This window comes from Amblyomma americanum, chromosome 11 (genome assembly GCF_052857255.1).
Source record: "Amblyomma americanum isolate KBUSLIRL-KWMA chromosome 11, ASM5285725v1, whole genome shotgun sequence".
Taxonomy (NCBI): domain Eukaryota; kingdom Metazoa; phylum Arthropoda; class Arachnida; order Ixodida; family Ixodidae; genus Amblyomma; species Amblyomma americanum.
The window spans coordinates 27369791-27383167 of NC_135507.1; the positions used below are offsets into that span (position 1 = coordinate 27369791).

Here is a 13377-nt window from a genome sequence, read left to right on the forward strand (position 1 = left end):
TGGTGCGCCACGTGGGTACGCTATATAGGTCGAGACCGTGGTCGAAGCTGTAGAAATAGGCGGGAAATCGTCCATGCTCAGTTAAGGAGGGAAAATCAATGGGCGTAGCGGGCGCAGGAAGTTGGGCAACGCTGACACATGGGAAATCACGCATAAAGTATAAGCTGCCCCTCGTTTTGAGGGGCTCTGAAACACCTTCCGAGGAGTGCACATCAACGCAGCGAGCCATGGAAAGAAAAATGATAGGTGTAACGTTAAGAGATCGGAAGCGGGCAGAGTGGGTGAGGGAACAAACACGGGTTAATGACATCCTGGTCGAAATCAAGAGAAAGAAATGGGCTTGGGCAGGGCATGTAATGCGAAGGCAAGATAACCGCTGGTCCTTAAGGGTAACGGAGTGGATTCCAAGAGAAGGCAAGCGTAGCAGGGGGCGGCAGAAGGTTAGATGGGCGGATGAGATTAAGAAGTTTGCAGGCAAAGGGTGGATGCAGCTGGCAAAGGATAGGGTTAATTGGAGAGACATGGGAGAGGCCTTTGCCCTGCAGTGGGTGTAGTAAGGCTGATGATGATGATGATGATGGAAACCTGAGTCAAATAATACACTTCTACACGCAGCTGAGGACCCACAATCACGCGTCAAAGTTGGCGAGCCCTTCCCGGCGACTTTTTCATGCTCGCACCCTCCTCCGTTTCTCGCATCTACGTATACATGTTGAGAGGTGGCTATTGGTTAGATTCGTTCATACGTCGGCCAGCTGCCGTGGCCGCGGCCAATTAGCTGCGTAGCTCCGGCAGGAGAGGAGGCTCCGTTTTCAGAGGTGGGGACGGCGTTGGACCGCCTACCTTCCGGCGTGCAAAAAGTGACGAGAGGAGAGGGAAAGGCGCGAAGGCGCTGAATAAAAATTTTGACTACAGATAACTAACCCGCCGCGGTGGCTCAGTGGTTAGGGCGCTCGACTACTGATCCGGAGTTCCCGGGTTCGTACCCGACTGCGGCGGCTGCGTTTTTATGGAGGCAAAACGCTAAGGCGCCCGTGTGCTGTGCGATGTCAGTGCACGTTAAAGATCCCCAGGTGGTCGAAATTATTCCGGAGCCCTCCACTACGGCACCTCATTCTTCCTTTCTTCTTTCATTCCCTCCTTTATCCCTTCCCTTACGGCGCGGTTCCAGGTGTCCAACGATATATGAGACATACTGCGCCATTTCCTTTCCCCAAAAACCAATTATTATTATTATTATTATTATTATTATTATTATTATTATTATTATCATTATTAAGCCAGTAGTGTTTATAACGTGGACAGCGATGGGCGTTGCAGTCAGAATATATGTGAAATGTTGTTGGAGATTAAGTGGCTAGGGCGCAGAGGCAGGCCTCGTGAAATGCCACCGCCTAAACACAGTATAGGCGCTGAAGGCAACCTGCAAGCGAAAGCGGTCCATGTTACGGAGAAACCCGTGGTCATCAAAAGCCCCAAACCATGCCCCCGATACAGTTTGTGTGTATAGGCGTGTCAGGAAAGCCCGCCACTTATATTTAATTTTTCAGGTAAAGAGAGCTCTTTTTGCGACATAGTAGCACCAGTGTTGGCGGACGTCCGAAAGCAGGTGAATCATGGTCACTAGTAAACGGATTAATTAAATCCTAATAATTCACTTTCCAACTACTAACGGTAGGCGCATGCCGGCAATCAGATATTTGCAGCTGTGGCTCTACCATTTGGAGCCATTTATCGCGCCATTCGAAAACCGAACTCCTACGAAGAGCGCAAAGCGATGTCAATCTGTGGCGCACGTACAGCCCAATATATAGCATAGTGTGATGAGCAATCCGCTTCCGCGGGGCACCACTTCGTACGCGCTGATTGGTGCCGATGCGGCAGGCGCGCACGCAGCTGTCGGGAACATGGCGCCATCTGGCGCCCCCCATAGCGTTCTGCGCACGCGCAGTTTCGCCTAGCGGAAGCGGATCGCGGTGCTCCCTGCTCTTCGCCACTCAAACCCTCCACTTCGCTGCTATATGCGCCAGAATTTAGTTAATCACTTGACTGGTTAAGACTCGCCGCGGTGGCTCAGTGTTTAAAGCGCTCGGCTACTGAGCCGGAGTTCCCGTGTTCGAACCCGGGCGCGGCGGCCGCGTTTCGATAGAGGCGAAACGCAAAGGCGCCCGAGTGCTGTGCGATGTCAGTGCACGTTAAAGATCCCCATGTGGTCGAAATTATTCCGGAGCCCTCCACTACTGCAACTTTCTTCCTTTATTTTTACACTCCCTCATCCCTTCCTTTACGGCGCGGTTCAGGTGTCCGCCGAGATGTGAGGCAGATACTGCTCCATTTCCTTTAAAAAGACAAAAAAAACAAACAAACAAAAACATCCAATCACGAACGCGCTTGTGCGATGTCAGTGCACGTTAAAAATCCCAGGTGGTCGAAATTATTCCGGAGCCCCCCCACTACGGCACCTCTTCTTTCACTTCCACGGCGCGGTTGAGGAGTTCACCGAGAAGTGACAGTTACTGCGCCATTTCCTTTCCTCTAGGGCCACTAATGTTAGCTTCTTGCCTTCGTCGTGGTTTTTGGTGACGAGTTGTTCGACTTGTACCACGGCCGCTCGATCTCTGAGTTGTATCGCGAGGCAGAAGTTAGGGCACCAGAACAACCGCAACACCGGGAAGCGCCTGGCTCCTCCCTGTTTTTATCTACTGGGCCGGTATGTAGATGTTGAGATTGACGTGCGTGTCTAAACGCCGTTCGGCGGGGAAGGGCGCGGGCGGAGCGGGGAAGCGCGTCCTGAAGGTAGGGAAAGACGCTGCACGTGCACCCCCTCCGCCTCCAATTAATGGTCCTCCCCTTTCACAACAGGACGCAGGCCTTTCTCGTCCGGCGGCAGGGCGCATGGTCGTCTGCATTCCGCCTGTCCTTTTCATTGCGCCCTCGCGGTTATTTTTCTTACCACGTTGTTCGATCTGTGCGTGCGTGCGCCGGCTCCTATCGCCTCGGCTGCCGCGACGAACGAGGCTAGCTCGAGCTGCCCGCCTCTCGAGCAACGAACGTGCGACGCGCGGAGGGGTGCGGAGGGGGGGCGATAAAAGCGTCTCGTCTCTCAGCGGACGACGCTTGTGTTGCTGCTTCTGGCGGCGCGCGCGCGCTCCTCTTTCCGAAGGCGTGGAGTCATCGCACGGTAAAGGGAGACGGCGGCCGCGGCTCGAGCGGGCGGCGGAGGGCCCGTCGCGACATGCGAGTGCGTTGACAGACAGCCCCCGCGGGTAGCAGACGACGGCCCGGAGGGGAGAGCAGACGACGCGCGACGAGGAAAGCGGACGGGAGCAACAGCGGCGGCAGGGCGCGGTTGTTGGGGTTTTGGGGGGGAGTCACCGGCGGGTGGTAGCAGCGGCGACTGGGGGGGCTGCCGCCGATTCTTCCCAAGGTTGCCGCTGCTGTGCGTGCGCGACAGATTCGGCAGCGTCGGCGGCGTCGTTCGCTCGCCTGCACTGCCTCGCCGTGGACGACGGGAACCGCTGGCGGCGCGCCGCGGCGGCAGCTGGGCGCGGCGGGCGCAGCAGCATCCTCATCGGTCGTGGTTGTGGTGGGGGCAGCACGGTGATGGGGTTCGTCCCGCTGCTGTTGCCGGTGCTGCTGACGGCGGCGGCAGCGGCGGCAGCTGCCGCGACGGCGGCCAGCGGCGTGGACGTGTTCGACTGGGCCGGACGGCTGGCGCAGCCCACCTGCCTGGAGATCCCGTCCAACCTGACGCTGTGTCGGGGCATCGGCTACACGCGCATGCGGCTGCCCAATCTGCTCGAGCACGACAGCATGGCGGAGGTGCAGCAGCAGGCCCGCTCCTGGGTGCAGCTCGTCAACCGGCGCTGCCACCCGGACACGCAGCTTTTCCTGTGCTCGCTGTTCTCACCCGTGTGCCTCGAGCGGCCCATCTACCCGTGCCGAAGCCTGTGCGACGCCGTGCGTCGAGGCTGCGAGGCCACTATGGCCCACTACGGCTACCCGTGGCCCGACATGGTCCGCTGTGACAAGTTTCCCCTGGACAATGACATGTGCATCGGCGTCCAGAGCGCGGCCGCGACCGGCGAGGCCTCGGCCTCCGTCGCCTGCAAGGCTTGCCAACAGGCGAACACCACGGAGTCGCTCGTGGACAACTACTGCCGCGCAGACTTCGGTAGGTTCATGCGCGGGTTGGTGGCCACTGGGCGCGCCCAATGTAGCCACTGGCACGACCGCTTTTGAGTCATCCCCCGTAACTCGTTTGCTTTCCACGTGTTTTCGACAGCGGTCGTTACGCTCTGCTTCCCGTAGCATGACGTCACGCTGTGACAATGTCGGTGAGGACGTTCGTTGTAACGGTCCGGTTTAGCTTTGCAGTGAACGCATAACACGGCACAACTTCACTAGCAGGCTGGTAGCCGGTTGCATCCGCTGCGGATTTTTTTTTTTTTTCATGCCACCAGCGTTGTGTAATCACCATCTGTACTCGTGACTTGCGCAGCTGACAGGTTGAAATGAATTCTCATTGTTCGCTGCTCGAGGAACTGAAAGATTGATTGCATACTCAGCTGCCACATTTGTTACAGACCCCTTTTGTTGAAGTTTAGTGAGATTGATAGGTGCATTGTTTTGCGTTCTCCCAGTTTTCTCTTGGCTTTGTTTGATTGAACATCCAGCATTGGTGCCCAAGTTTTGATGTGCCAAGATAAAACCAACAAGTAGGCTTTTTTTTGCCTAATGATCCAAAGCTTTTGACTTGCTATAGCCCTATTTGTTTTGCCATGTACAGATGCTTAAAAGCAGTATGTGGTGGCATTGAGTCCAGCGTTCAAAATGTAGATCGTCCTCCATATAGTGAACTATTTGCAATGTCCCAATTCGAACATAGAGACTAAAAAAACCTGCCTGCATGTAAGGTTTCGCTGTCATAAGTGTAGTCATTTGAAAAATATAGGTATGCTTGCCATCTGCTGTCTATTTTGCATGCATACTGTAATACTGTACTGGACTCGCAGCACTAGTTTATCGGCAGCACACTTATTATAAATGCCTGCGTGAGAAAAACAGAATGACATAGTGCTCGCTTTGTAAACAACTTCAGCTTCTATTCTCGTAGGTCTCAGGGTCTCACATGGTCTGTCTAGTAACTTTGAACAGTGCGGGAAATTGGTCTGTCAATTAACCACATGACAAAAGTCAGAATGAGATACATGAAGTAAAAATAGCATTTGCATCATTATGTGCATTCATTTTCATCATAAGGCTGGCGAACAGTGCATAGTTAAAAGGGACATGTAAACTTGCTTTGTTTACCTTCTACAGTTACTTCATTCAGCTTGTTTTGTTTACAGATCAAATGTACTGGGTGACACAATTGCTCGATTTCACTTCATTATTGGACTAAGACTTGCTCTTGGGCAGGTTGTATGACAAATAACTCAATGAAAAAGCAGTTTTACACGGGGCAGTACCAATTGGGGCAATTATTTGCTTTATTTGTATAACGCTTTGAACATATAAAGGGACTGACAATTGTTGAAAACGTGTCACGAGATTGAGGCTCAAATTAAGAGACCTTGCCTCATATTGATACAATCGAGCTTCTTAGTACGGATCAAATGAGGATTTATAAATTTAGTGTGGTGACGAAATCCACACAGAACTAGATTAGGTGACACTGTGCAGTGAAGTCCTGGTATTACACAAATATCCCACCATGTGACCACATGTGGGTAAAATATGGCATATGTTCTCAAATGATTAGCATATTTTTCCTTTAACATAAATGAAAAGTGCAGGCTGAAAAGTGGTGCTTTCTTTACATTGTGGCCACAGTTGCCAAAGGACAGGGTTAACTGGAGAGACACGGGAAAGGTCTCTGCCTTGCAGTGGGCGTAGTCAGGCTGATGTGATGACAATGATAATAATAAACTGAGTCTCCATGACCATGTAATATGCGCTGTCCCCTTTCTACACTCTAAACAGAAAGGAGTATAAACAGGGAGTAAAGTGTCCTCTAGAGCACTCCCTTTCATCAAAGGCAGTGTGGCCGCCGCTGTGGCTGAGCGGTTACGGCGCTCGGCTGCTGGCCCGAAAGACGCGGGTTCGATCCCGGCCGCGGCGGTCGAATTTCGATGGAGGCGAAATTCTAGAGGCCCGTGTGCTGTGCGATGTCAGTGCACGTAAAAGAACCCCAGGTGGTCAAAATTTCCGGATCCCTTCACTACGGCGTCTCTCATAGTCTGAGTCGCTTTGGGACGTTAAACCCCCATAAACCAAACCTAATAATAAACTGTACTTTTGATTTTTTTTGCTTTGCCTTCCCTGCACATTCCTGTACTGGCTGGGTCCACCATACCTGCTTAGTCCTTGTTGTTTGTGCCACCCAACTGTCCACAGTTATCAGTTGGTTTGTCAGCCAACTAGCCCATTCATAAGCTCTGTTCATGCAATCTTTTTATATATGAAACATTTTTTCAGCATCAATCTGTGCCCTTGTTCTCAGTGCCATACCATTCACGAGTGCAGCTGCCTCATAATTATAAGCACTTGACTCGTCACGGTTGAGTGCTTACAGCGTTCTGCTCCTGTCTGTCATTTCGATTACCTAGTGCATTTTTAACAGCAGTGCACTGCAGAAGCAGTTATAGTATTGAGATTTTGGTGTACTTTAGAAAAAAAAACCCGTGGTTTCAAACCAATCCAGAACGTTCGCTGCAGCATGTGCGTTACAGCCTTGGTGTAGCTCGCACGCTTAACCCCTCCAGGTGCATGCATTGGGAGGGGGAGGTTTAAAAATTTTTGTAAGTGCTCAGAGAATCGACAGAAAAAGTTCTCACCATCTCCGATTATCAATTATGCGATTTCTGTTGGCTCATCTAATGTCCATGTTGTGACTCGGAACTGCTTTCAAGGTATGCCATAGTTCTTTTTCTGTATCATGTGATATGAAGTCGTTATATATATAAACAAGCTTATTTTACGTACTTTAATGCGCTCATACTTATGAAACATGCAGATGAAAACACACTTTCACTGGAGCCGTACCAGAGTTCCATAAAACATAGAGGTGTCCATTTTAAGAATGGTTTTTGACATCCAAAATCATTTCATTCCATCCACATTTGGGAACAGTGTACTTTGTAATGAGGAATTTTATAGTGCTTGCATTTCGCTGAAGGGGATAAAAAGATGTGAATCATTTCTTTGCATCTATTATCGCTTCTTGCTTTCTCACACTCTTCTTGCCTCTTCACCACAGTGGTGCGTGCCCGGGTGAAGCGTTTGCAAGGATCGCAGCTGCAGTGCAAGCGCTCGAAGCTGCTCAAGCTGCGCCAGGGTCTGCCGCGGCGCCAGCTTCGGCGCCCCGTCCTCAAGGCCCCCGACTTTGAACGTTGCTGTGGCCCGCTCAAGGGACAGCTGCTGCTTATGGGGTTGCGTGCGGAGAACGGGAGCCTGGCGCCCCTTCTCATCGTGCCCTGGCGCCGCACCCAGGCGTTCCGCAAAGCACTGCGGCTCATGCGCGGTGTCGACTGTGCCAACCCGCTGCAGCACTAGTCCATCACAGGGTGATGCGCTGCGGTGTCTCCTTGGAGGGCGTGCAGCTGGTCTCTCAGTCTCGTGCCCTCTTCAGCTTTACGATGGTCTGGACCACGGGGTAGCCCATCTCTCCGGCTGGATTACAGCCAAAGTGGTAGACGTGCCATATGTGGTGTTCTCGGTGCATATGTCTGGGACAGTGGTTCTCAAATCGGCACGATCAGTATGAAGTTTAGGGTCGCCAGGGGACAAAGTGAGGTGGAGAACTCGCATGCACAAAGCCAAAACAAGCGTATGCATGTGTGCCTTTTCAAGATGTGTATACATTTTCAAAGCAGTTTATATATCAGTTGTCCCCTAGCGTCAAGGCATTATGTATTCTAGGAGGACCCTGGACAGGTTTATTGTTAAGATTTGGAGGAGGAAGTGGTAAGAAGGGAGGGGGTTCCTAATCAAGAAGTGCAACTCCTGAGCCTACTTTGTGAAAATAATGGCAGCCATTGCAGTTTTCTGGTGAAAAAATACTCGCCTAGGGAAAGTGTTGCCTTGTCTTTAAATCTTTTGCTTTTACTTTGACCAAAAAGTAGGTTTGCGAAACAGCTGTTTAATGGCTAATTGAAACTAAAACATAACCGATTGGAACTAAAAATTGATAGCAATCATATGCACTTTCTTCCTCATCGTATCGTTCAGCCTTTACAGTGACACTCTGACGGGCCCATATGAGACATATGACAAACGCTTTGTTTGAGAACCACTGGTCTTGGGCACATAGGAAATATGCCTTATTGGCTTGCTTGTAACTGGTGACCTAATTTGGACATTGCGTGACTATGTTGTTAATTTTAAGAGTAGAGCATGGATGGCTCCAGTGACACATCATTTGTGGCTTTCCGGGCCAGAACACTCTGCTCATTATGGGAAAGGTGAGGTGGCTTTAATGCAAAGAAAGATGGCAAGTGTCACAATCATAGCCGTGTAAGACTGCAGCAGCCTAATGGTGCGAGTGTGTGCCTGATTGAAGGCCCCACTAAAATGAGTGCGACAGGCCATCAAATCAGTGCCGACATTTCTGAACAGGGAATGCAGTCTCCGTGAAATATCTTTACCAGCACACAGTCTGCTGTTTAAGCAGCAAGGCTTCATTTAATTATAAATTCCTTGTGCCACGTGATTTATTTTAGTTAGCAGATATCGCACAGTGGCAGTGAATTAGGAGCCATTTTTTTTTTCGCTAGAAAGGAGAAATACAGTTGAGGGGAGGAGGGGAGGTACGAGGTAATATGTGGAGGTCTCGTGGTGATTGAAGGGTGTTGTCCTAGTTGCACTTTTAGTGGGTTCCATATCAGTGCAGACTTTGTACTTTTTTGACAGGCATGGCTTTTTATGCAGAGCCTTGCATTTCAAGAAGTCTTCTTGACGCAGCTTTTCATCATGTGCATGCTATTTTGTGTGCGTGACCTTTTGCTGGTGATCTGTATGCTACCGTGATGCACTGCAGTTGAAATGACAGATTTTTTGTTCTTGTCAGTAATTATTCACACCGTTTTTGTCTTTTCAAGCAGTCTGTTTGCAGCATCTTCCTGGTGAAGTTGTGGTTGAATTTTTCAACCCAGCAGTTTTTCCTCCATAAAAAGGCTAAGGCACCCGTGTGCTGTGAGATGTCAGTGCACGTTAAAGATCCCCAGGTGGTCATTATTCCGGAGCCCTCCACTAAGGCACCTATTCTTCCTTTCTTCTTTCACTCCCTCCTTTATCCCTTCCCTTACGGTGCAGCAGTGGTTCAGGTGTCCAAAGATATATGAGACAGATACTGCGCCATTTCCTTTCCCAAAAAACCAATTATTATTATTAATTATGTTGCTCCTAACTGTTCTGTAGCATTCGTGACCTACTTGCAGCTCCTACTTGTAGCTTGCAGCGCTGTCCATCTCTGCAGAAGAACCTCACATGGCAGGCAGCTTTAACCAGGCCTATGTGCAAAATCTTAAGACTTTCTTTATTGGAGAAATTTGGCTGCTGCTTCCAAGCTCACGGGTTTAATCCTAGCTGCGGTGGCCATATTTCGATGCCCAAATGCATAAAGTTGAAAGGGTGCATGCGATGGTATGTTGCTTTAAAATTTCTTTACTGCAAAAAATTTTAGTTCCAGTAGAGATCTTTATTGGCATTCATTGCTTGTGACATCAAACCTACTCAAGAGTATGCTTATTCTAAAGCGCGTTTAGATCAGGGTTATCAGCCTTTTTTATTTTAGCTGTCAGCATATCAAAAAACTATAAGGGGAACAAAATGAGAAAGTAATGTTTTTGTTTAGTTGCCAGGTTCTGCAGTCAATTTTGACAATGTTGAAAAGCACGTTTCAGTAAGCACCTCTACCATCTCCTAATATTACTGTGAATGAAGCATCTATTTTACCTTTTCCGGTGGTTTATTTATATTTAACATTGGATGCTTTCCCGAGTGGCTGTGTTTAAAGAAGTGCTTTCACAATGCCATAAGCTTAATATGAGGAGAGCTTAGTAGCTTAGCCATTACACCCATGTGCCTTTTTCATCAAAACTGCCCATTGCTCGTGTCAGATTGAGCAGAGTTGACTGTATGGGTCGAGGGTGTGCTACCCGGGGTTCAGACCACATGCCAAGTTTTCATGTGTTCCACAGTGCGACCAACTTTCGATCCAAATTGCAAAGCTACATGATGGCTTTCTGAACATCCATTTGCTGTTGTTCCTCTATCTGCATTTTCACGGACTTGCTCACGAGCCATTAAAAACCCTCCTTGCTGCCAACGTCCGACCTCATCCTCTGCTGGGTCCCAGCTTTACCCATTTTTTTTTTTTTACCACAAACAAATTTTGCATACTTGTAACTGGAGCCTTGCTGTACGGCGTATTTGGGTTGCGATACTCAAACTGCTTCCCTTCTGTATTCTGTATGCCTTGTTATGCAACTGGTGCTGTGCTTGTGATGATGCGAATCTTGTCTGTCGTGAGACGTTTGCCACCTGTATCAACATCGAGGACTGTGCACTTGCGGATGTGATCAGTTGGAACTGGTCGCAGGCTTTGTCACATCTGTCGTACTTCCCAAAGCCCTTGCTCTCTGCCAAGTTGGTTCATGTCAAACATACGCGCTACATTGTAGCGGTGAGTTCTAACTGTTCTATGTTCCCCTGCAAGCAGAGTGGTCATCGGGGAATTGAGTAGGGTTGTGCTAATATGACAGAAATCGTAGCATCTGTCAATAAAGTGATGGAGGATAGAACGCAACCTGAGGTGGATGCCACTTCAACATCCAAGACTTTTAGTTTATACTTAGCTGTCTCTTTGTTACATCTTACAAGTTCTATTAACTGCAGCGACTGCACAATTCAGTGACAAGTTTGCCACTGTCATTTATTTTGTTTGAATGTGATTTTGCATTTATGTCATCTTTTTTTTTTTTTGCTGCTGCTTTTAAGTGCTGTGTTCATAGATGTACGAGTAGTTCATTCTGAAGCTTTGCCATAAGATCTAATCATCAGTCCAGTGCACAGAATATTTGCAGTTATGTTTGGTATCTGACCTACTCATGAATGCTCTATTGCCCACTCCTGAGCTTACCTGCAAGCAGGACATACAAGCAGGTATGGCTTTTATAGATGCTACCCCAGTTTCTTCTTTAAAGTACAAGTAAAGGCGTTTTGGCTTGAAATACTGTGGCATTTTACTAGGTTTAGTATACTGTTGCCAAATTTTTTACAGATTTATAATAGCTTTTTTATTAATTCTTCTACGGGAGCTACTTGATCTCTACTACTTTGACATTGATGTCGTGAGTTGCAGTTCACTTTCAGCTGCATATATATTCGCTGGTGCAGGTTTTATGGTGAACAATTTAGTGGCACATATTTAGCTCGTTTATTAAGAGGTTTGAAAGTGCTGTGTTGTCTGGCTGCTGTCTGTTATGCTTCAGCGAGAAGATGGAGGATATATTGATTTCTCTATAAAACAGGCATTTTCCACATTTGTAGCGTTAAAAAACCTGCTTTTGATGAAAATGAAATGGCATAGTGTTGCTTCATCACTTATGCCTATGTGTAAAAGGTGCTCGCTGGTGGAACTTTGTCTTCAATGATCCTTTTATGCCTTCTAATACTGCCTGCTTAATACCACCAACTAGAGGTCACATTCTGTAGTTTGCTTTTACTTCAGTTCTTCTTGTCATTGCCTGCACCTTTCCTATTTTTTTTTTCTTTCACTGTGCCAACTCTGTCTTCCCAGGACAGGTCACAATTTTGTTCAGTTTGTTGTGAAAGTAAAGTATGAGTAAGGGTCAAGCAAGGTTGCCGGCCATGTTTTTACTGCCGCATACTTGCTCCGAGCCGTCGAGTCATCTCTCTGTGCCAAAGGGTATTGTGTTTGCCTTGTGTGGCAGCAGTCGCCGCTGCTGTTTTTGTGTGCCAAGATGAAGGAACAAGACGATCTAACCTGTCACTTTGAAATGACACTGATGTTTAATCATCAGTGGTTCCTGCAAAGGTGTCAAGTGCCATGGATGCGTTGGCCAGTAGGCTGGCGTAACAAAGTCATTATTAACTGGCATGCCCACAATTTCAGTGTTCATCTTTTGTGTGCATTTTGTCATTTTTGTTTTTCTAAAGTGTGCTTTTAGTTGTTTTGTACGAACTTGTGAATACTATGTTATTTTCCTGTACCTAGCATGGATGCTTGATAGGGATGCCACTTGTAGTCCCTTGGCTGTGATAAGCTTTTAGTGAATAAAGTGTCGTAATTTATTCCTTTTCTTGTCCGACTTCATTCTGTGCATGCAGTTACCTACGTGCCACCTTTCCAGCCCAGATCATTAGTGCCACAGTTTGCTGCACTTTTGGCAAAATTCAGCACACTTTGAAGTCGAGCTAGTTGGCTGAATGCATTGCATTAAGTAGTGCAAAGAAACATAGACACAGAAGGCACACACACGTAGATGTGCCCACAAAAGTTTTAAGATCACCGAAATTTCAAAAAAACCTGAATCTTCTCGTTTCCTAGATTCACAACCACGCATTGAGGGGTGCATTGTGGAGGCTGCATGGGGAAATGCAAAGCATGCCCAAAGCAGCTCATGGCTGCATGCTGAGGCGGCCCAGCAACCAGTAATAAAGGTTTGCTGTAATTTTTATGTTCCGAAAACTCCTGTGGGAACCTGCACCCTCCAATACATTCGAACGGGAACCAGTTTGCACAAACAAAATTTTTTTGTTATCTTTTACTAGAGTTCAAAAAGACTTCTGGATATGCACCTAGAGGAAATTAGAAAACAGGAAGAAGTATGCTTGTCACGTGCAATTCTGGGGTAATCGATAATTGGATGCTCAAACTTTGTTCCCTGTCACCTGCAAGATCACAGCACTAAAAATGTCTTTCGCATGGCTATATAAGTTGCTGGGTTAGTTCAGCAAAATAAGTCCTTACGTTCGCACCCAAAAAGCTATCATTCTTTTTTTTTGCCGATATACCTTGGTCTTTCCAGTTTCATAGCCCTTTCAAGTTTCCCGCTTTTCGAAATGTAGATAGATAGATATGGATAGCGGGGCAACGGCAAGCAGACCACGAAAACGTCTCGTTGTCCCGATGGTTCTCACCCGTCAGTGCCAGAGTGTGCCGGAGCACTTGTTAGTGCCCGTCAGCCAATTTTAAGGATAACAGAACGAATGGGAAACAAAAAAAAACACAGTCTTATTTTGGCGGAAGCTGTTCTGCATACTGACATTATCGAAAGTTTCAAAATACGGTTATTTAATTCGTAAAACTTTTGAAATTATATTAAAAAAATCTTTGGATATATATTTTGC

General features: G+C 47.8%; 1 protein-coding gene across 1 annotated transcript; it reads left to right on the top strand.

Moving 5' to 3' along the window:
• Positions 1 to 3115: 3115 nt before the first annotated feature.
• Positions 3116 to 12321, top strand: LOC144110074 (secreted frizzled-related protein 5-like). The gene is made up of 2 exons (XM_077642889.1): positions 3116 to 4174; positions 7262 to 12321. Exons 1-2 carry the CDS (start codon positions 3604 to 3606, stop codon positions 7555 to 7557), a joined length of 867 nt encoding a protein of 288 aa, XP_077499015.1. The 5' UTR covers positions 3116 to 3603; the 3' UTR covers positions 7558 to 12321.
• The last annotated feature ends 1056 nt before the right edge of the window (positions 12322 to 13377 follow it).